The sequence below is a fragment of the Microcaecilia unicolor genome, chromosome 12 (assembly GCF_901765095.1).
Source record: "Microcaecilia unicolor chromosome 12, aMicUni1.1, whole genome shotgun sequence".
NCBI classification, from domain to species: Eukaryota; Metazoa; Chordata; class Amphibia; order Gymnophiona; family Siphonopidae; genus Microcaecilia; species Microcaecilia unicolor.
In genome coordinates, this window is record NC_044042.1 from 24,812,673 (window position 1) to 24,836,447 (window position 23,775).

General features: G+C 46.5%; 1 protein-coding gene across 1 annotated transcript in view; it reads left to right on the top strand.

Annotated features, from left to right (window-relative positions):
- The window catches only part of CACNA1S (calcium voltage-gated channel subunit alpha1 S), a 125,889-nt gene that overhangs the window by 38,904 nt on the left and 63,210 nt on the right, over nucleotides 1-23,775 (top strand). Inside the window, exons 8-16 of the mRNA XM_030220411.1 lie at nucleotides 1,889-2,037; nucleotides 5,351-5,432; nucleotides 9,168-9,328; nucleotides 11,882-12,107; nucleotides 13,283-13,490; nucleotides 14,783-14,903; nucleotides 19,914-20,028; nucleotides 21,226-21,316; nucleotides 23,037-23,106. Coding sequence (XP_030076271.1) covers nucleotides 1,889-2,037; nucleotides 5,351-5,432; nucleotides 9,168-9,328; nucleotides 11,882-12,107; nucleotides 13,283-13,490; nucleotides 14,783-14,903; nucleotides 19,914-20,028; nucleotides 21,226-21,316; nucleotides 23,037-23,106 — 1,223 coding nt within the window. The remainder of the gene's footprint in view (nucleotides 1-1,888; nucleotides 2,038-5,350; nucleotides 5,433-9,167; nucleotides 9,329-11,881; nucleotides 12,108-13,282; nucleotides 13,491-14,782; nucleotides 14,904-19,913; nucleotides 20,029-21,225; nucleotides 21,317-23,036; nucleotides 23,107-23,775) is intronic.

Sequence of the window (23,775 nt, forward strand, 5' to 3'; positions counted from 1 at the left end):
GGTAACGAAAACGCTACTCTCCACGATACTGGCACCTGCGCATGCTCAGTTTTCAGCGAATCCTGCTGCAGACTGCCAAGGTGGAAAGAAGCATTTTCCCACCAGCTGAGATATTTTTTGGGTGGTGGTTGGGGGGGGAGGGGAGAGCACTTAGTGCTCACCCACTTCTTGCCTCGGCCCACCCAAAATCTGTTGTCTGGCTACGCCCCTCCTACCACCACCCCCCTCCCACAGCAGCGAAGGAGAGAGAGTGCTCTGCTGGCTATAGGTCCTTCTTCCTGCCGCTTCCTGCCAATGCAGAAACAGGAAGTTACTTCACAGGAGGTGGGACACGGCCAGCAATCTTGCCCCTTCCCCACCCCTCTCTGTGGCCCTGTATTCAGCACCTCTTTTCCGCTCTATCTGTTGGGTATTTTTGTTTTTGTTTTTACTATGCCCATCATGGAAGGCAGATAAAAGTTGTGGGTCCTTATGTAAAGGGGAGAAACGGACATGAAATCCTCATTAACGCTACTGCAGAAGCACAAGCTGAGCTTTTATGCTTCCTCAGACCTTGCATTAAAACTGTGACAATGCACTCACACCTTCTGGTCTTCTGCACAATTCTTTGCATTTGTACAGAACAGTTAATAGATTCATGAGCATGGATTTAAATGTGCTGTGTGCTAAGGTCTACAATAAAAACAAATATGGAGGAAATCCAAGAACCTTTATTGGTAATCAACTAACGACCCGACACGGCTGTGTTTCGGCATCAAAGCCTGCATCAGGGGTAAAACAAATCTTCTATGGTTGTCACTCGGTTAAAAACCAAAAGAAAAGATGGTTGTCGGACTTCCTTAAAATGAAGAAGTTGAGAAATCGGCTATAAAGCGCCTCGACGGCAATACACAGAAATGACCATACAACGGCCGTGTCGGGTCGTTATTTGATTACCAATAAAGGTTCTTGGATTTCCTCCATATTTGTCCTCACTCTTTTGTTTTTATTGTTTTCGTTTTGCGTGAGGATTCTCCTCCCCGCTGTGTGCTAAGGTCTGCCAGAAGCTTTGTGCACAGTTAGCTCCTGTGTAAAACTCCTTTCTACATAAGATGCACACAAAATTGTCCACAAATAAGATTGCCAACTGGCCATTTTTCATCCAGCCTCATTGGTTTTTCAAAGACCAGGCTGGCTGCTGGCAGACCCTTAAAACCAGCAACAGAAAAGCTGGACACAAAGAAGAGATGCTGGGTATGGAGAATACATAGGGACAGGATCATAGAGGGGCAAAGCTGGACACAGGGGGAGGGATAGGATACAGTAGGTTGATACTGGACACTGGGGGAGGGATAGGGATGCTGAAAGGGTAGTTATTGAACATGGGGGGAGGATAGAGACAGAAACATAGATGGGAGATGCTGGACAGGATGGACGGTGCACATGGAGAGAAAAGAAATGTCAAATGGACAGGAGACCCTGGCAAGAGAATTAGTAAAAAAAAAACAAAAAACAGGGAAAAGCAGAAAAGAGACATGGGGACCAAAGAAAATGGAAAAATAGAATGCTCAGACAACAAAGGTAGAAAAATATTTTATTCTGAATTTAAAATATGTCAGCTTTGGCAAATGCCAGCATTGGCTGCGATAGGAATCAAGTTCAGAAAACAAAAGCAGCACAACAGCAATCAGTGGTCATAAATAAAATCAACTCTTGTTTAAAAAGCAACCTTTGTATAACGGTATGAACCAAAGAATCCAAATGTTCAGAACTGAAAACCTACACCCAACATGTTTCAGCATGTGTAAGGCCCGCTTCGGGGAGTACATTGACAATATTCCTAGAATAAGGATCACATCTTACTGTCTGCAAGTTACTGATCCAAGCCCTGCTCTTTTGTTTGGTCCAGGGAGTTCACGAAAGAGAGAGAAAAGGCCAAATCACGAGGAACCTTTCAGAAGCTGCGGGAGAAGCAACAGCTGGATGAAGACCTGAAGGGGTACATGGACTGGATTACCCATGCTGAGATTATGGACCCTGACCTGGAACAAGGGGCAGGTAGAGTAACCAAGGTGTGACTGACCCAGGGACATAGAACAAATCAAAGGAAAAGGAAGACGATGCATAATTGACATGTTACAAACCCGTTATTTGGTATTGCTGAAGGTGTCTGCTGCAGAATACATGCTGATCTTTGTGTTCTTCTTCCTCTCTGCAGTAAAAACAAAATGATCTTTAACTAATAATCTGAAAAGGTGTGAGGTAGGCAGTCATACCCTGAGGAACCAAGGAGCTCATTATGTACAGCGATTTATATCACTAGAGCTGGCAGAGAGGGTCGCAAATTTCTGACCTGCATATAACCAACAAGGAATTAATAACTAGAAACCATCAGTTCCTAGGAGTTCCTGGCCTCTAGCCACAAATATCATGAGACATTTATTAAGTTCAGATGAGTAAAAAAATAATTTATTTCTCTCCTTCCTCCCCTCCCATGGTAATAAAAGTCACGGTCTTGAAATGCAGAAGCTGAGAATGATTAATTCAGGAGATGATCTCATCTAGTAAAAAGATCATCATTAATAATGCCAGTGCAGGAAGTGACACAGACAACGCATCAGAAGCCGTGTTTACTGTGCAGTATCTACACAAATAAGAAAAGAAAACAAAATACATAACAAATTGACAAGACTAGCAAACTCATATTGGACCAAGAGGTCACATGCAGGCAAACTGATTTAACGCATACCACGCCAGCGCCTAGCTACTTTCACAGTGCGGAACACTTTACCAGGTTCACATTTTGTTCCCACGCTTTTTTTTTTGGCGTCTCTTCATAAAGTTAGAAGCGGACCTGTCTTTTTCAAGACAAGTTTGTTTTCCATCATTGGATTATCTGTCTCTGAGACCATGTACCTTGCTCAAAGCCCACCTCTTCAATGTCGCCTTCGGCACCTAACCACTACACCTCTATTCATGAAATCTAGACTGCCCCAACTTGACATTTCGTCCTTTAGATTGTAAGCTCCTTCGAGCAGGGATTGTCCTTCTTTGTTAAACTGTACAGCGCTGCGTAACCCCAGTAGCGCTCTAGAAATGTTAAGTAGTAGTAGTAGTAGTATTTATAGACCCCTGATGCAGGAATTTATTGCCAAAATGCGGACCACGTCTGATCCAATCAATAAAGTGCAGCCGAGATGCTCTCAATTTCGAAGGCTTCTTTTGCTTTTGTGGACATTGGATTTTGCATCTTTGCTTTTGGATTCCCTCTCCTCTGTAATTCTCTTTTTGTGATCCATGCATCTTTTGGCCATCAATTTGTTGCAGTAATTCCTACATGACAGATCACACTTAGGAACTGTTTTACTAAGCTGTGTTAGGCGCTAATGCACGCCTAATGAAGCTTAAAGTGGCACACCTCAGGATGCGCTCAAGCGTCCTGCAGTAACTGCAAAATCTGTGCATACTATACACACGCTAAACTTTTTTTGGGGTGGGGGTGTGTCTAGGGTGGAGAGTAGGAGTCCCTGTACTAATCGGTTAGTTTAGACAAGTTCCTGGAGGAAAAGTCCACAGTCTGTTATTGAGATAGACATGGGGAAACCCTGGGTCAGTAGCATGGAATGTTGCTACACTTTGGGATTCTAAATGGAATCTTGTTCATCTTTAGGATTCTGGAATCTTGCTACTCTTTGGGATTCTGTCAGGTACTTGTAACCTGGATTGGGCTAGATGGACCATTGGTCTGACCCAGTATGGCTATTCTTATGTTCTAACTGGTTAGCGCACAGATACTGCATGAGCCCTTACTGCCTACAGAATGGGTGGTGATAAGTGCACATGTGGTTAGGGTTACCATATGTCCAGATTTACCCGGACATGTCCGGGCATCCGGGTGGGTTTTGCCAATCTGCCCATTTGTCCAGAAATCTGGACAAACGGGCAGACTGCTAGCCTCCCCTCCCCTTACTTACTAGTGCCCTGGTGGTCTACTGACCTCTTCCACCTTTGGGGCAGGAAAGAGTCGTCTCTTTCCTGCCCGGAGCGCTGCTCTGCATGCATCCTTCCTGTTACTGATCCTCAGCGCTGATTCAAAATGGCCGCCGAGAGTTGAAATGACCTTGCGAGACTTGAACTCTTGGTGGCCATTTTGAATCGGCGCCGAGGATCAGCAACAGGAAGGATGCATGCAGGGCAGCGCTCCAAGCAGGAAAGAGGGGGCTCTTTCCTGCCCCAAAGAGGTCACTAGACCACCAGGGCAGTAGTAAGGTAAGGGGACGGGGGGACAGGGTATGTGACGGGGGAGGGGAAAATGTGACAGGGGGCGGAGCGGGGGTGTGACAGGGGGTGGGGTGAGGGTGTGAAAGGGGCAGGCGGGGTATGAAAAAGGGGCGAGGTGTGTGGTGGGGGCGGGGCATGTGTCCCCCTTTTGGAGGGACAAAATATGGTCAGGTTGTTTTAATGGCCACATACTAATGGCAACATTAACACATGTATCCAAAGAAGCAAAAACAGGAAGTTCCTCTACAGCAATCCAAGGAAAACACCAGAAGAGGATGACAGACAACTCACAGGCTGGGAGTTGCAGAAAAAACTCTTTTATTATAGCACTAACAATTATTATTGGTGTGATAATAAAAGAGTTTTTTTTCTGCAGCTCCCAGCCTGTGAGTCGTGTGTCATCCTCTACTCTTCTAACATTAACGCATGGCCATTAAGTTAAAAAAAAAACACACAAAATAGACCACTTTATACCGCAGCTTAGTAAAAGGACCCCTTATAGCCGTGCTGCAGACCCATTCTGACACTTGCAACCAACCCTGACTGTGGCTCAGTGGGGACTGGGGACCTCTGCAAAAGAGGTCAACCACACAACTCCCCAGGAAAGAGACCCAGCCAGCGCACAACAGTGACTCCTGCTGGTCACATTCAGGCTACAGGTGTACCAGATTCCTATGGGAGCCAGAAGTTGTTAGGAATTTCAATTGGATTACATCTGGATATCATTGGAATGATTGACATTTTATTGATAACATTTAAGAAATATCATTGCATCTTCTGTTGGTATGAGTGAAAAATAATAATGACGGCAAAATCAAGTGTATGTATGATAATTAATCTGTTATTAATCTGTGATCCATGATACCATTATAATGCAGGGATGGGGGAATATGGTAATACTAACGTTTATAAAGCCTGGATAGCTATCATGCCAGCGTGTGTATCTGGATAGCTGCAAATATCTGGGGACTGCTGTAGTAGGACTGAAAAGTTATTTTGGGGTCCCCTCAGTCCCTTCCCCCTTCTGCACTTGGATAAACGTGAACACAACTAATGGTGCATTGTATTTTATTTACTTCCTGCCTTGTAGGGATGCTGCCCCTGGATGAAGGGGGCTCGGAGACGGAGAGCCTGTATGAAATTGAAGGCTTAAACAAGTTGATTGCCTTCCTGTGAGTACCAGGACACTCCTTTTTGGGAGTGTGGAGGGTGAGGGGCGCCAGTGTCAACCTGTGAATTTCCTAAAGACTTTTCAGTCCTTTTCATTTCTAAATCATTTTTAAAGCATTTAAGTCACAACCTCAGTAGATGAGTCCTGTCTGGAGGAAGTAAAGGACAGAGGTTGAAATGTAAGACATTCAGCTCGTGGGGCATAAACTGGCAGCTCCTGCCCTGTGCAGGGGGAATTTATTACTATCACAAATTACTTTTCAAATTGCTAGTTTAAAGAAAGAAGTAGAGCATTCTGGATAATTACATGTGTGGAGTTTGGAGTATTAATGCCCCAGGGAAGAAAGGTGGATGTGCCAGAGCCGGTGGTGGGAGGCAGGGCTGGTGGTTGGGAGGCGGGGATAGTGCTGGGCAGACTTATACGGTCTGTGCCCTGAAGAGGACAGGTACAAATCAAGGTAAGGTATACACAAAAAGTAGCACATATGAGTTTATCTTGTTGGGCAGACTGGATGGACCGTGCAGGTCTTTTTCTGCCGTCATCTACTATGTTACCACGTATGTTACTATTTCATGGTGAGTTGTGGTAGTGAAGGGAATTTACAGTGGATGTATATGAGCAGGTAAATTGGGTAAGGTTCTCTTAGTAGCAGGGAGGATGGTGAGCTACATGTGTAGCGCCTGTCCCTGCAACTAAAATGTAGGCGTGACCATTTACACCAAAGAAAGCCTGGTGTAAGTGCCCACACCTAACATCAACATGGATCGGGCGTATTCCATAACACTGCGCGTAATTTTTTCGGATTACCCACAACCCACCCATGCCTCTCCCATGGCCATGCCCCCTTTTATGAGCCATGCATTAGAATTTACGTGCACCACCAGTAGTGTGTAATTTCAGTGCTGATAATTGCTTGTGATTGGCCAATTATCGGTGCTGATTTGGCTTGTTAATTAAGTATGTTGCATATGCAACTCGGCCGCTTTGCCAAATTTGCACGTGCAACTTTAGTCACTATATATAGAATCTGGGTCTAAGTGAGTTAGTTGCACCCAACGCATAATTAAACTCTGGAACTCATTGCCGGAGAACGTGGTGAAGGCGGTTAGCTTGGCAGAGTTTAAAAAGGGGTTAGACGCAGAAGCGGATCCAGGTTGACGGCGCGGGGGTTAGCAAAAGTGGCGCAAAAGCGGACTCTCTGGCGCCAGCGCACATTTTCAATGAAACACGATGAGAAAAATATAGGTGCCAGCGCCGTCAGAACTTTGTTTGGGGGAGCAGCCGCTCCCCTGGCACCCCACCTAGCTACACCACTGGTTAGACGGTTTCCTAAAGGACAAGTCCATAAACCGCTACTAAATGGACTTGGGGAAAAATCCACAATTCCAGGAATAACATGTATAGAATGTTTGTATGTTTGGGAAGCTCGCCACGTACCCTTGGCTTGGATTGGCCGCTGTCGTGGACAGGATGCTGGGCTCGATGGACCCTTGGTCTTTTCCCAGTGTGGCATTACTTATGTACTTATATAATGTAAAGCAGTCATTCCCAATCCAGTCCTCGGGGCACACCTAGTCCTATCGGGTTTTCAGGATATCCACAATAAATATGCATGAGATAGATTTGCATGCACTGCCTCAATTGCATGCAACTCTAACTCCTGAATATTCATTGTGGATATTCTGAAAACCCGATAGGACTAGGTGTGCCCCGAGGACTGGGTTGGGAACGGTTGATCTAAAGTGCTAGTGTCGCTTTCATTTAGGAACTAAAAAGGCAGTTCTGTTTGGGGTCCTTAAATTCAGCAGCCAATAAGGCTACAAATGGAATACTGGAACCTACGCATGTCGTTGGCGTCATTAATTGGCAGTTATGTGCAGAAGTGCAAGGTGTTATTCTGGACAAATTAGGGGGGGAGGGGAATTCTATAAATCAGTGGTTCCCAAACCTGGTCCTGGAGGCACCCCAGCCAGTCAGAGTTTGGGGATATCCACAATGAATATTCATGAGAGAGATTTCCACGCAGTGGAGGCAGTACATGCAAATCTCTCTCATGAATATTCATTGTGGATATTGTGAAAACCTGACTGGCTGGGACGCCTTCAGGACCAGGTTTTGGAACCACTGCTATAAATGATGCTCATAATTCGGTGCCACTAAAAATCGGCTTGGCGTTAAGCGCCGTTTTATAAAGCACATACACCCTTAAATAGAGTAGCACTTAGAGCGCATTCCTGCACCCTTGTCTGGGCACCGGACTTGTAAATCTTGGTGTGCAAGTTGAGCATGGATTCCCCATATTCCGTAACACTGCACTCAACTTTTAGAACACCCTGATCCACCCATGCCCCCTATGGCCACGCAACTTTTTGGCTAAACGTTATGGGATTTAGTAGTCCAGCATTATAGAATAGCACATAGCCAGATGTGCATAAATCCGAATTGGTGCCAATTAAGGTCAGTAATTGGTAATTAGCCTCCAGTTATTGCTCATTAATGGCTTACTATCCAATTACATTGTGCATGTATCTTGGATCAGCAGTGCAGTGCACCTAAATCACATATGGCTACATTCTATATATGGTGCCCAGGGGCAGACTGACCATGCGGGCAACCAGGCAGCCATTTTGAAAACATGGCACTGTCAGGCAGAGCAGCAGCAGTGGGCAGAAAAGGGTGGGGATCTTTCCTGCCCCCAAAGAGGCCACTAGACCACCAGGGTCCTTCAAGGTAGGAGCGAGAGCGCATTAGTGTGCAGGGGGGGGGGGGGACAGTGTATGGATGGAGGCACATAGGCAGTGCCCTGGGGGGACACAATGACACTTACTGCTCGGGAGCCCAGAGCACTGTCAGTCCACTCCTGATGGTGCCTACAAACCTGGCGACGAAAAAAGCACTATTCTACAAGCCACACGAAAAGTTAAGCACAGTTTATAGAATAGCACTTATGTGCAGGAGTTGCGTGTAAATTTAGGCACCACCATTTGCACCAACGGAAACGTGGTGCAAATGCCTGCACCTAAATTTACACGTGCAGCCCCAATATTCTATAATTACATGCATAATTGAAAACCACTCCCCCAATACATCCATAACCCTCCCATTTTTACACACCCTTTTTTGGGCCGTGCGTAAAATTTAGGCATGGATCCTGCACCTAAATGTACGCATGTATATGCCAATTTAATCTAATTAGTGCCAATAATTGCTAGTTAAAAAGTCAATTCATGGCACTAATAGGGTCATTATTCCATTGTGCATGCAATTTTTGGCTATTTTGATAGAATTAGGGGGGTAGTTTGTAACTGCAAGGGGGCATTAACATGGGCGGAGCATGGGTATGTCATGGGCATTTTGCCTAGTGCCATGCACAACTATTAGAATACTATCTGTGGCACCATGTTGCATGGTTCACTTAGGTGCATCCACTTACGCTTGCCATTGTGATGACATAATTGGCTGCACCTAAATTTTGGCATGCCAAGGTGGCTTTGTGCTAGTATTCTATAAAAGCTCGAGTGCACTTTTAAGTCATTCCAGAACTGGTGCCAAGCATATGTTGCATAGAATTTAGCACCAATTTATAGAAAGAATTAGAGGGAATGTGATCACCAGTCTTTCCTCCTCCACTGGCATGTTGGCCACGTCTTTGGTGATGGGATACAAAATTCCTGACCATCTACTTGCCTGTCTCCTCCCCCCACAGTTTCATGTTCCCTTTTGTTTCTTGACACAGCCGACACTGGAGGCGGTGGAACCGCCTGTTTCGCCGGAAGTGCCGTACCCTGGTGAAGTCTAATTTCTTCTATTGGCTTGTGATCCTGGTGATCTTCCTGAACACGGTCACCATAGCGACAGAGCACCACAATCAGCCAGACTGGGTGACCTCTGCACAAGGTATGAGCCACCTCATCGTTGGCAAAGAATGCTGGGTAACTGAACAGACTCAGCTGGGAATGCTGGGTAATTACCCGAGCTAGAGTGGGAAAGCTCGGTAGTGCCATAAAGGATCAATTGAGAATGCTGGGCAAACATGATTAGCAATGAATAAATTAATTAGTATTATTTATACATGCATCACTGGAAATAAGGGGAGGGGAGATGTAGGGGCATATTTACTTACATGCACTAAGCAGTTTACCCAGGAGTTCATGCACACTGGTGGCTTCCGTGGGCTAAAACAGCCAGTATGCTAAAAACCTGTTGCTAACTGCATAGCACGTGGTGGGGTGGGGACTGGGCACAGTATGGGCAGAGATTGAGCATGGATTCCACATGCACTGTCACATGGAGCCGGTGGTAGGAGGCGTGGCTGGTGGTTGGGAGGCGGGGATAGTGCTGGGCAGACTTATACGGCCTGTGCCCTGAAGAGGACAGGTACAAATCAAGGTAGGGTATACACAAAAAGTAGCACATATGAGTTTATCTTGTTGGGCAGACTGGATGGACCATGCAGGTCTTTTTCTGCCGTCATCTACTATGTTACTATGTTACGTGTGCAGTCTGCGCCAGTGGCGCAGCCAGTATGGGGCCACGGGGGCCTGGGCCCCCGTAGATTTGCCCCTGGACCTTCTCTGCCGGCGACCCTCTCGACCCCCCCCCCTCCCGCCGCCAACCCACCGTCGCCTACCTTTGCTGGCGGGAGACCCCAACCCCCTCCAGCCGAGGTCCTCTTCTTCTGGCGCAATGAAGCCTGTGAGTCTGATGTCCTGCACGTACAACGTGCAGGACATCAAACTAGAACGAAGCCTTGCACGGGATTAGGAAGAAGAGGACCTCGGCTCGGCTGGCGGGGGTTGGGGTCCCCCGCCAGCAAAGGTAGGCGACGGCGGGTTGGCGATGGGAGGGGGGGTCTAGAGGGTCGTTGGGGGGGGGGGGGGGGTCAGTGGCACCGGGGGGGGGGGGGTGGTAAAATGTGCCCCCTCACCTCAGGCTCTGGACCCCCCTCCCGCCGAAGTCTGGCTACGCCCCTGGTCTGCGCAGGTGCACGTAACATAGTCTTAATGTGCAGTGAGGAACTGTACAATATGGTGACCACAGAGGATACGCTGGGGACACCCTCAACAGTTACTGCGCAGCCTTTGCACTTGTCCTGCATGAATATTTGCTGTTAAAGCACTGTAGGCGCAAAAAACACGTTTTAATAAACAGGTCCTTAGAGTTAGAGGGAGGTGAACAAAGTTATCTTGTTCTCTTTCGGCAATTTATTGGAATTATGAACCTTTCAGGAGGGTAAATGTGAAAAATTGAAAGCGTTTTTAATCAGTAAAGGAGAGCTGGAAGTGCTATACAAGAGTAATTACAGAGGCCATAAGGTTCCTATTCAGAAGAGCTTACAGTAAAAGTTTGCACAGAGGAAGGATAAGTGGCTGGCTCAGGGCCAGCGCTACCATTGGGCAAACTACGTAGTTGTCTAGGGCACCAAATGGTGGAGGGTAGCAGAAAGTGTTCCCTGAAAAAGCCTTGGGCAACCTCCAGTCTCCCATCTCTGCTATTCCCACCACTGTGCTGCTGCCACATCTCCCCAGGTCTTGCAGTGGTGGTGGCAATAGCAATAAAACAGGAAAGAAGTGTGGCAGAGCGAGCCTCTGAACCAGGGGCGTAGCTACGGGGGGCCACGGGGGCCTGGGCCCTCGCAAATTTCATCCAGGCCCCTGGTTTGGCTGCCGGGGGTCCCCAACCCACGCCAACCGAAGCCTTCTTCAGCGCGGTCTCCGTCGCAGCCGCGTTCGCTGCCTGCCCCTGCTCTTCTTTCTTCTTGCTCCTCTTGTGCATGCTGACGCTCAGCAATCTCCAGTGCAGCCGCGTTTGCTGCCTGCCCCCTGCTCCTCCTGTGCATGCTGAAAAAGGCTTCGGCTGGTGGGGTTGAGGACCCCCACCAGCAAAGGTATTTGTTTGTGAGGGAGCAAGGTGAGGCGAGGCGGTGGGGGGGGGGGGGGCACGGGGCAGCACTCAAAATGTGCCCCCAACCTCGGGCGCTGGCCCCCTCCCACTGTGAGGTCTGGCTACGTCCCTGCTCTGAACCCCTGTGCACTGTGCTCTGAGTCCAGCCAGTCCCACTCCTTCTGATGCAGACTTCCTGTTTGTGTGGGTGTGAAACAGCTAGGCCTTTGGAGTTCAGCACACAGGGGTTTAGAGGCTCTGCATAATGTTTTTTTCCTCTTGTACTGCTGTTGCTGTTGCTGTTGCTGCAGGTCCCAGAGAGATGTGGCAGCAGCAACACTAAGGCTGGGAGTAGTAGTGGGGGGGGGGGGGGGGGGCAGGGTTGGCAAGAATGAGGTTTTGCCTTGGAACCTAATAAACTTGCACCACCCAGGTTATGCAGTAATGGTGGACGTGAAATTAGAGCCCTGCTGTTACAAGCTCTAAGCATGTGCCTCAGTCGTATAGTGCCGGCAGTCTGACAACTGGGCACCACAGTCCAACTCTTTTTCTTCATTGTCTGGACAGATACTGCCAACCAGGTGCTGCTGGCGCTGTTCACGGCGGAGATGGCACTGAAGATGTATGCCCTTGGCTTTCAGGCCTACTTCATGTCTCTCTTCAATCGCTTTGACTGCTTTGTAGTCTGCAGTGGCTTGCTGGAGATCGTCCTGGTGCTGACTGGGATCATGACCCCCCTGGGCCTCTCTGTGCTGCGCTGCATTCGGCTCCTCAGGATCTTTAAGATAACCAGGTGCGCAGTTATGTGCCATGCTTTGGGCATTGCTGTCATGTATGTCACACCATAGAGTAAAGTGTGTCGCTCTGAAATAACTGTACTGTACTCCTGTTAATACAGTCTGCACCACCCTGTACGACATATGCAATTCAACAATACATCACTCCACAGATGCCGACCACACCATAATAAACTGTACTGAAGCTTTAACTCTTTGGTATATGTAAAAAGTGTGACCACAACAGTCCTTGGCAAGGCCTAAAGGCACCCTGTAGTGTGGACCACTGACTCAGCACTGCCTCTGTCCCAAAATGGGCAAAGGTGCTAGGAAAGCCCAGTGGCAGCAGGTCGTCTGTCTCCTGTTGCTGCTATTTGGGCTTCTGCCAGGTACTTGTGACCTGGATTGGCCACTGTTGAAAACAGGATTCTGGGCTAGATGGACCAGTATTGCTGTTCTTATGTCCAGATTCTTCTCTGTCTCCTTCTCTGCCCTCCCCACCAGGTACCTCTCAACCTCTTTATATAAATCTTCTCGCTGCTTCATCTTCTCCCTCCCTGAGGTTCCTTTCTATTTCCCCTTTCTTTTCCTAAGGTTCTTCTCCATCTCTCTTCTCCTTCATCTTCCCTCTCCAACTTAAATTCCTCTCTCTTGATCCCTTGCAGGTTTCTCTCTATCTCCTCCTCTGCCAGGATCCTTTCAGTCTCACTTTGCCCTTAAATTTTTCTCTCTCTTTCTCTTCCTCTCCCCTTCCCCAGGGTCCTTCCTGTCTCTACTCTCCTTTCCATGAGATTCTTCTCCATTCCCTCCTTCCTCCTCAGATTCCTTTCCGGTGCCACATTGAAGTTTAGCTCCCCTCTCTTCTTCAGAGTTTTCTCAGCTTCTTTGGTAGATCAGAGGCATGCCACAGGGCAGGGGCTTCCTATGCCATCAGCTGCTCTCCCCCCCCCCCCCCCATTTTGTGCACGTCCTTTGTAATCAGGACATATAGGAAAAGGGGGTAGCTACAGAAACTGTGAGCAGCTCACTGTGAACTAGGCTCCTGGCCTGCCATTGCTGCCACTCATTTGACTGCTGTGGATGAGGAGAAGTGGCGAAAGGTTGACCTTTAAGACATGGTCACATTCTCTACAGCTTCTATCAAAAGGAGGCATTAACAGCCACCCTAAAGATGTTGCATCCTTCCCCTCAGGTACTGGACCTCGCTGAATAACCTGGTGGCTTCCCTTTTGAACTCAGTGCGTTCCATCGCCTCGCTCCTTCTTCTCCTCTTCCTCTTCATCATCATCTTCTCCCTCTTGGGCATGCAGATGTTTGGTGGGAAATTCAACTTTGAGGACATGGAAGTACGAAGAAGCACCTTTGACAACTTCCCTCAAGCACTCATCAGTGTCTTCCAGGTAAAGCAGGTGGGAAAAGGAAGAGCAGTTTAGGAAGCGACAGTTCCAGTTTAGGTAGCAGTCCAAAAAAATTGGTTCCTGGGTCTTTTAGTGTAGGTAGGTTGGGGCTATCCTGTTCCTCAATCTTATTGAAGCAGTCGTAGGAAAATCATTTTTTAAAAATAAATTTAAAAAAGATATAGTGGAATTAGAAAAGGTTCAAAGTAGCGCAATCAAAATGATAAAGGGGATGGAACTCCTCCCATATGAGGAAAGGCTAAAGAGGTTAGGGCTCTTCAGCTTGGAAAACAGACGGCTGGGGGAGGGATATGATTGAGGTCTACAAAATCCTGAGTGGTGTAGAACGGGTAAAAATGAATCGATTTTTCATTCTTTCAAAAAGTACAAAACGAATCGGAGAAAACTTTTCTTCACTCAACGTGTAATTAAACTCTGGAATTCGTTGCCAGAGAATGTGGTGAAGGCGGTTAGCTTAGCTTAATTTTAAAAAGGTTTGGACGGCTTCCTAAAGGAAAAGTCCATAGACCATTATGAAATGGACTTCGGGAAAATCCACTCTTTCTGGGATAAGCAGTATAGAATGTTTTTGTACGTTTTTGGGATCTTGCCGGGTATTTGTGACCTGGATTGGCCACTGTTGGAAACAGGATGCTGGGCTTGATGGACCTTTGGTCTGTCCCAGTATGGCAATACTTATGTACTTATATAAACAGAATGAAGTCAGTCCAGAGTACGGATACAAAATTGGTCAGCGGTCTCAGTCATAAAACATATAGGGACAGGCTCATGAACCTCAACATGTATACACTGGAAGAGAGGTGGGAGAGACGGGATATGATGGAGACGTTTAAATACCTCAGTAGCATTAATGTATAGGAGGTGAGTCTTTTTCAATTGAAGGAAACCTGGGCATACGATGAAGTTACAAGGAAATAGGCTTAGGATGAATCTGAGGAAATACTGTTTTATGGAGAGGGTGGTCGATGCATGGAGAGGCCTCTCGGTGGAGGTCGTTGAGACGAAGACTGTGTTAGAGTTTAAGAAGGTGTGGGACAGAAATGTGGGATCTGTTAGGAAAAAGAGGAGTTAGTGGTTACTGGGGACAGGCAGACTGGATGGGCCATACGACCCTTATCTGCTGTCATGTTTCTATGGAATCCAGAAAACCAAACCTGGTTCCAAATCCCAAAGACTGGGCTTAGGAACCACTGATAAATCAATCAGATACCCACCTAGAGCCATATTCTCTCAATGAGACTCAGGCTTGATCTCCTGCTCTTTCCTATTCCCAGATCCTAACAGGAGAAGATTGGAACTCCGTCATGTACAATGGGATTCAGGCCTATGGAGGGCCCTCCTTCCCCGGAGTGCTAGTTTGTTTTTATTTCATCATCCTCTTCGTTTGTGGAAACTGTATCCTTAAAAAAAAAAAAAAAAAAACAAGCCTACCCTGGGCAGTTTTTTTTGTTTTGTTTGTTTGTTTGTTTGTTTGTTTTACTATGTTCTCTTTTGATGTGAAAACAGTAGACTGTTCTGAGCTGCATTGGTGTTCTACCTCCATGCTATATGAACCCAGTCCTAGCTTTCCCGTTTCCCAGCAACTTTGGGCTCCTTATGGTAGGTCATTGGTATTTAGAGGCTCAGGTGGACAGCTGTCTCATCATGATGTCTTAGATTAAGCCTTGGTTATAAACCATTAACACCACATCCATCACTGCCCTGTTAAGGGAGTCTGCTGGTCACTGGTGCTACCCACCTCAGTGCAGGTTGCTGGATTAAAGACCTGGCAGAGCTGGAAGTTGCTCACACAAAACACGTGAAGATTCAACATCAACACCACTCTTTTTTGAGGGAGGAAAGGGATCTCATCCTACTGTGGCAACTGAAACAAACATTTCTTGGCAGCCCACGGTGAAAAAGTAATCACAGATCCCAAAAACCTCCCAATAGAGATTTTTGAATATTTTTCGAGGTTTTTTTTTTTACATAATTTTTTTTAAATGCAAATCAATTATACTCCGCTTTCAGTTTCAAAACCGATATCAGAATCACTTTAGTGCTTCATTACAAATACACACTCTACAGCCCCTTCTGGCAATGTCCCACAGAAAAAAACGGAAACTTATCTTAATCCTGCAGTATCCATGTAGCAGCCACAATGTTTAAACTCTGCTCAGTCTGGTCCCAATGGATCCGTTTCGCTGTAGCTTCTTCAGGAAACCAACTGTAAACGACTGCACGATCTAGGTTGCAAACAGGGCTGCTCCGCTATTGCTGATGAGCTGGAGGTTGGCCATGGGATGTCACTGAGTGCTAAATTGTCCCAGTCCCTACCCTTTGTACTGGAGATTTTGCACTAATATTCAAGAGGAAACATGCACATATTTTCATTACAAACTCTGAGCGTTTCCTGCTAGTGGATTTCCTATGAAAACCACAAAAATAAGGGGTAAATTCACATGTACTGAAGAGAACTAGGACTATTCAGCTTGGAGAAGAGACGGCTGAGGGGAGACATGATAGAGGTATATAAAATAATGAGTGGAGTGGAACAGGTGGATGTGAAGCGTCTGTTCACGCTTTCCAAAAATACTAGGACTAGGGGGCATGCGATGAAACTACAGTGTAGTAAATTTAAAACAAATCGGAGAAAATGTTTCTTCACCCAACGTATAATTAAACTTTGGAATTCGTTGCCGGAGAAAGTGGTGAAGGCGGTTAGCTTAGCAGAGTTTAAAAAGGGGTTGGACGGTTTCCTAAAGGACAAGTCCATAAACCGCTACTAAATGGACTTGGGAAACATCCACAATTCCAGGAATAACATGTATAGAATGTTTGTACGTTTGGGAAGCTTGCCAGGTGCCCTTGGCCTGGATTGGCCGCTGTCGTGGACAGGATGCTGGGCTCGATGGACCCTTGGTCTTTTCCCAGTATGGCCTTACTTATGTACTTATGTACTTATATGAAACAACACAATGACCCTTTAGGATAACATGACACAAAGTGCATCTCTTACTGTAAAATGGATAATTAAAAATGGTTTTAAAAAAATGGTGTGTTTATGTATCACAAGATTCCATTTTAGTAGAGTAGATCATAGAGGCGTACCATCTTGACAAGCATAATCATCACTCTCAGTCCGGATAAAACAAAACACAAGATAATCCAGCCAATATTTAAAACTATTTAACCGGCCTCATGGTGTGAGACAGCATGCAGGCTTTTAGCCAAATTGACAGAGGGCAGTTTCCACTAACTATTTGCACCACAAATTACTATTTACACATGCAAATGGATTAGAAATTCGTCTTTCCCGTGTTTCACTAGGGTCAGCCAAAAAACTCCATGTCTTATGGGATAGGCTGATCCAGTCCTGGATTTACTTTGTGGCATCTAGGGACTCATCCAGTGCGTTTTTTCCTAGCAAAAAGGTTGCCAGTACTCAAATGCCAGGCCACCCTTCAAGGACCCACCCCACAATAGCCAGGCCCCCTGCAACCAGTCACAGAACCTATGGTGTGTAGAGCCTGAGCCAGGGGCGAACTGAGAGTGGTCTGGGCCCCCCGCCTGGCCATTGCCCGATGCCCCCTACCGCCGCAGCCAACGCCCCCACCATCCCACTTCTGTCCTACCCGCTGCACTGCTGGTTCTCCCCCGCCCGCAGATGCAAATTTTCAAAACTGACATATTTCAATCACTATACTATAGGTTAACAAATACACATAAAACAAAAAAAAAATGGAAAATATGATGATACCAATTTATTGGATCAAATATATTTTCCAGTTAGCTTTCAGAGGCCAAAACCTCTTTCCTCGGGTCAGGACAGTATACTGCTATTAAAGTATTCTGTTCTCACATGAGAAAGGAGGGTTGGGTCTCTAAACTTTAGCAAAAATGTATTAAAATTAGTCCAATAAAGATATCATCTTATTTCCATTTTCTTTATTAACACAGCTACCACACTACTTTATACTAAACTAAAAATAAAATTCATTTTTCCTTCCTTTGTTGTCTGGCCGTTTACTTTTTTCTAATTGTGTTGGTCCCAGTCTCTTGTTTCTTTTTTCCTCGATCTCTTCTTAACTCTCGCCAGCGTCTATCCCTCTCTCTCCTCCCCTTTCCATCCAGCATCTGACCCTTCTCTCTCCTTACTTCCATCCAGAGTTCCTCCTCTTTTTCTCCCTCCTCCATCCAGCATCTGGCCCCTCTCCTCTCCCCTTTCCATACAGCGTGCCCCCTCTCTCCCCGCTTTCCATCCAGCATCTGCCTCCTCTCTTCCCCCTTTCCATCCAGCGTCTGCCCCCTCTCACCCCCTTTCCATCCAGCATCTGACCACTTCCATCCAGAGTTCCTCCTCTTTTTCTCCCTCCTCCATCCAGCATCTGGCCCCTCTCTCTCTTCACTTCCGTCCACTCAGGCTCCTCTCTCTCCCCAGTTCCATCCAACATCTGCATCCTCTCTCCCCCTTCCATCCAGCTTCTATCCCCTCTCTCCCCTTCATCCAGTGTCTGTCCCTCCTCTCCCCATTTCCATCTGGCATATGTCCCTTCTCTCTCCCTCATTCAGTGACTGTCCCTCCTCTCCCTCTTTCCATCTGACATCTGTCCCCTCTCTCCTTCTCATCTAGCATCTGTCCTCCCTTCCCCCTTCATCCAGCCTCTGTCCCATCTCTTCTCCCTTCCATCCGGCATCTGTACCCCCTCCCCACTCCATTCTCCATCTGTCCTCCCTTCCCCCTTCATCCAGCCTCTGTCCCATCTCTTCTCCCTTCCATCCGGCATCTGTACCCCCCTCCCCACTCCATTCTCCATCCATCATCTGTCCTTCCCCATCACCCAGCCACCCTGTACCTGGGGTCCCCTTTATTCCTGCTCAATTTATATGTCCCACTATCTCCCCATCTAATCCTCATATCCACACTCTTCCACCCTACCCTCAGTCACACCATCCCCCTTCCATCCAGTGTTACAGTCTTTTATTCAGCCCCACCCAACACCCAAACCTTCTCTCCCCCCCCCCTACCGGACACTCCCCCTACCACTGGCACACCAGGACCAGGCTATCCCCACTCCCACCCAATACCCCCCTACCGTGGCCACCTCTGCTGCTGCCCTGCTGCTGTTTCAGCAGTGGCAGCAAAAATAGAAAACAAAAGATGGCTGGGCTGCACCGTTGTTCCCTTCCCACTCGCAGCTGACCGCCTCAGCCCCGGAACAGGAAATTGTTAGAGAAAGACGGGACCGGCAGCTGCGAACAGGAGGAACAGTCTGCTCAGTCTGGTCCCAATGGACCCGTTTCGCTGTAGCTTCTTCAGGAAACCAACTGTAAATGACTGCACGATCTAGGCTGCAAACAGGGCTGCTCCGCTATTGCTGACGAGCTGGAGGTTGATAACCAAGAAAGACCAGATACAAATCGCAAAGAGTAAGAGCACCAAAAATTTTTTTTATTAGGACCCTACACGGTCCGTGTTTCGGCCAACCGGCCTTCTTCAGGGGTCTTCAAATTGACGTATACATATGTGCCTCCAGAATTCTCATGGAATGAGAGATACAAATTCTCAGCCCAGATCACCTCATTCTCAGTACCAAGGCTGTGGAGGTTTTTTTTTTTTTTTTGTTACATTTGTACCCTGCGCTTTCCCACTCATGGCAGGCTCAATGCGGCTTACATGGGGCAATGGAGGGTTAAGTGACTTGACCAGAGTCACAAGGAGCTGCCTGTGCCTGAAGTTGGAATCGAACTCAGTTCCTCAGGACCAAAGTCCACCACCCTAACCGCTAGGCCACTCCTCCACTGTTGCTGCTATATGCGGCTCCGTGTCGTGATCTTTATTTCTGTTTTTGCCGCCACTGCTGTAACAGCAGCAGCAACAGCAGTGGTGGCCATGGCAGGAAGGTAGTCTGTGGGAATGGGGAGAACGGCGGGCATTCGGGCTGAGCCTCTGGGCCCTTGGGCACTGCTCGGTTGGCCGAACGGTCAGTCCGCCCCTGGCCTGCGCTCTTTCATTAAAACTTGGGGTCCATAGTAGGTCAATTTTAGCAGAGAATGGAAAAGGTGCTGGTACACAGTACCCTCAAGTACCCCCTCAAAAAAAAGTCCTGGACTCAGCATCCCAGTTTCTCTAAGACAGGCAGGACTACAAGACCATAGATGCAATGGTGGGAAGGAAGGAAGGGATATAAAACATGAACTGACTCAGTCTATTTCCTATGACATGGAACATATTGAGAGCCATATATTAACAATACTGAGTGAAAATGTGGCCCTGTGGACTCAAACACAGGCCTGAATGGATGCAAACAACCTCACGATGGAATTACCAAGAGTACAGGTGCCTCGCAGGGATGCATGGAGCAGTACAGGTGAGAAAGCTAACACCATCATGAATAAGAGTTTCTTTAGCCCCAATTTATTCAGATATCCTACTGAACGTATTCCTGGCCATTGCGGTGGATAACTTGGCAGAGGCAGAGAGCCTAACTTCGGCACAGAAAGCCAAAGAAGAGGAAAGGAAGCGGAGGAAAACCTCCAGGTCAGTAGGGTTTGCTTGCCTTGGAAAGAGGGGGGAGGAGGATTAAAATCTGTGTGTTCTATGAATCAACCTGGTGAAAGAGACCTTGGAACTATTTTTCCCTGTCTCAACTGCAAGACTTTGACTTGGCCAGCAGGAGGTGCTCTAGTAGACAGATTACTCTCACCAAATGGTAGCTGTCTCTAGTACTCCCCTGGGGTGTTTCTCCTCAGGTATTCTTCTCCAGTGCATTTGAAGACTGTGGGTAGGACTGTGATAGGAGCTGGAATCTGATTAACCAGCTGGCTATATTTGGGTAGGATGGGCAGATCCAGGGCTGATCTCACAACAGGCAGGGACAGTGGTGAAGAAATGGGGGGTACAAACCCCTGCAACTTGGGGGGAAGGGATATAACACCTGGGCCTCCTTGCCCCCTGCCAGGAGCAGACATTCCCCCCCACCTTCCTCATGGTCCCACCATAGGCCCTCTGGGCCTGCTTGAATCCCTGGTGGTCCAGTGAGGGTCCGTTGGTGCAGGAGAGTTGCCCATTTACTCCTGCTCATGGCCACAGCCACATCCAATATGGCAACTGCAACCTTTCAACAACTAGGGCCTAAAGGGAATAGAGAGGCGCCTTGGATTGCAGGAGGGGGGACATGAATCATAGGAGGGAAGCAAGGATTGTGGGGAAGGGGAGGAGCTCTCATTGCCAAACATTGTTGGCAAATGAAACCCTGCATTTTGATTTTACAGTGACAGGAAACGACAGAGGGAATGTGCTGATATTTGCTCTATGGGAAGTGGACCAATGACTCCAGGAGACTGTGACAGTGGTTGTGTATAGTCCTGATATGTAATGGTCTTCATCAATGCAGAGAGATATACTCAGCGCCTCACCACGTTTTCCATTGGCTAAAGATCACCAAAGACTCCTGAGGCAGGCCTGTGGCCGAAACACAGTACTGTGTCGAGTCTACATTAAACTTTGTTTATTGTACACAACCACTTTCACAGTCTCCTGTAGTCATTGGTCCACTTCCCACTTCTTGTTTTATGCTTTGACTTTGTGGGATTTGGTGTTCATTCACTCAGGTGGACTACCTACCCTGATATTTGCTCTGTCATGGTTAACAGCTGCCCATCTCTAGAAAGCAATTATCTGTATGTTGTCAGGGTCTCTTCCCTTGACACTGTTGCTTTTCAACCTTTTGTTTAGAGCATATCCCGAGAAATCGGAGGAGGAGAAGCAAATGTTAGCCAAGAAACTGGAGCAGAAAGCCAAAGAAGGCATACCTACCACAGAGAAGGTGCGTGACACCTAACTCCGATACAGTCAATGATGAACTGGTTGTGCTTCTTGGAAGAACATCAATGCTGCCAATGATATGACAGAAAAATAAACAGCCTGAGCTCCTGCCTCCTACAGAATTTATGGCCCATTCCATAAATTTAACGACACTAGGGAGCTGGCACTCCCCAGAGCTTGGAGTTAATTATTTCATTAAAAGCTTCAGCATGAAATGTGTAGCACCAGCCATGAAAGGATAAATCCATCCAGTATGCATGAACCGACATTAGAGGCTGCACTGAACCTTGCCGCTGAAGTAGGGGGTTTACAAAAACATAAAAATTAAACTTTATAACACATTTTCAAAACATATTTTCCATTATTTCATGTTCTACTGGTAATACTGCCCTTAACTGGGTGTTAAGAGGGAATTTTCTTTTCTCTACCATTAAATTTTGCCTATGTATTTTCTGTAAATATGCTAATTTCTTACATGGGCAAAAGAACCCCACAAAGAGTGGAAAGAACACAAAGGTCCCCATGAAGTAGACAAAGTCAATCAAAAAGGAATGGGAACTGGATCAGGGACTTTGAAAACAGACTCAGAACTCCAAAGTGAAATTAAAGGTGTTTATTTAACATGGCTCCATGTTATGGCATTTCACGAGCTATTGAACTTTTTCCTTAACCAACGGTCTTTTTAAAGACCATTTCATGTTTGTTTTACCAGACGCCTTTACCAAGGATATATGTGACTGTCAAGTATACACATCAAGACTCCTGAGGCAGGCATGCATGTGCCGAAACATGGTGCCTTGTCGAGTCAGCTTAAATAAACACCATTAATTTCACTTTGGAGTCCTGAGTCTGTTTTCGAAGAGCCCGATCCAGTTCCCATTTCTTACATGGCCCATATTGTACATGGGTGGAGTCTAGGTGGGACTCACACTTATACATATACTTTATAGATTACTATAATTTATGCGAGTATCCCTGACATTTAGGCTCAAGCACTTAACACCTACAGGGTGAGGCAGAAAAAACTAATAACCTTCTAGAGTTTTTTTTTGCTGTTTTCTCAGCAACTGCTTGAATTTCAATGAGAAATTTTACATACTTAGTTAATCGTCATACTTACGTATTACTGTTAAACAACATTTAATTATCTTAAGCCAGGGGTAGGCAACTCCGGTCCTCGAGAGCCGCAGGCAGGTCAGGTTTTCAGGATATCCACAATGAATGTGCATGAACTTGATTTGCATACACTGCCTCCATGGTATGCAAATCTATCTCCTGCATATTCATTGTGGATATCCTGAAAACCTGACCTGCCTGCGGCTCTCGGAGCTGCCTACCCCTGTCTTAAGTTATGTTGATGTTACTGACATTTTAGCGTTACTACCTAGTGATTTTTTTGTGTTAAAAATGTTCAAGCTCAAACACAGCAAATAACATCATTGAAACATTTACATGCGTACATCTGCATATAGTTTTATGACATTCATTGATCACAGATAAAACATGCTTTACACATGGAAAATGCTTGATGGATTAAAGAGATGATTAAAACTGCTTAAAAAAAAACCCACCCAGCTGAGGAGGTATTTTGGATAAGATGAAAGGAGCTGCACTGGGAGGAGGCTATGCGAAGGTGTGAGAGGGTCCTGATTTTCTGTGCCCTAAAGATTGAGTTTTGTATGGCATGATGACGCTGTCTTGTGTTGCTCTCTGATTCTCAGCTGAAGGTGGATGAGTTTGAGTCCAATGTGAATGAAATCAAAGACCCCTACCCTTCTGCTGATTTCCCAGGTAAGGGTCTTTCCTAGGAGAGACTGCATGGTCCATGCAATAAACCAGATGGAAGGGGAAAGGAACGAGCCTTGATATATACTGCCTTTCTGTGGTTTTTGCAACTACATTTAAGGTGGCTTACATGGCATATGCAGGTATTTATTTATTGCATTTGTAGCCCACATTTTCCCACCTATTTGCAGGCTCAGTGTGGCTTACAATGTATCGTTAGTGGTAGATAATAGATTGGAAAATAACAATTGGTGTTACATAGAGAGTTTGAGTAACATAGTAGCAATTAAACAAGCAGATATAAGAAAGAAAACAGTTCTGATTATAGGTAAGGTGGAGATGTGTTACATTTACAGTTGTTGGTCTTTGAGGTATGCTTTGTTGAAGAGGTGGGTCTTCAGAGATTTACGAAAGTTAGTTAGTTCATAAATAGTTTTTAAGTTGAGCGGCAATGCGTTCCATAACTGTGTGCTCAGGTAAGAAAAGTTTGACGCATGCATAAGTTTGTATTTTAGGCCTTTACAACTGGGGAAGTGAAGATTAAGGAATGTGCGGGATGATCTTTTAGCGTTCCTGGGTGGCAAGTCTACCAGGTCTGACATGTAGGCTGGGGCATCTCTGTGAATGATTATTTGTACCTGGCATAGCAGCCAACTTTTCAAAATTATTGGGGGT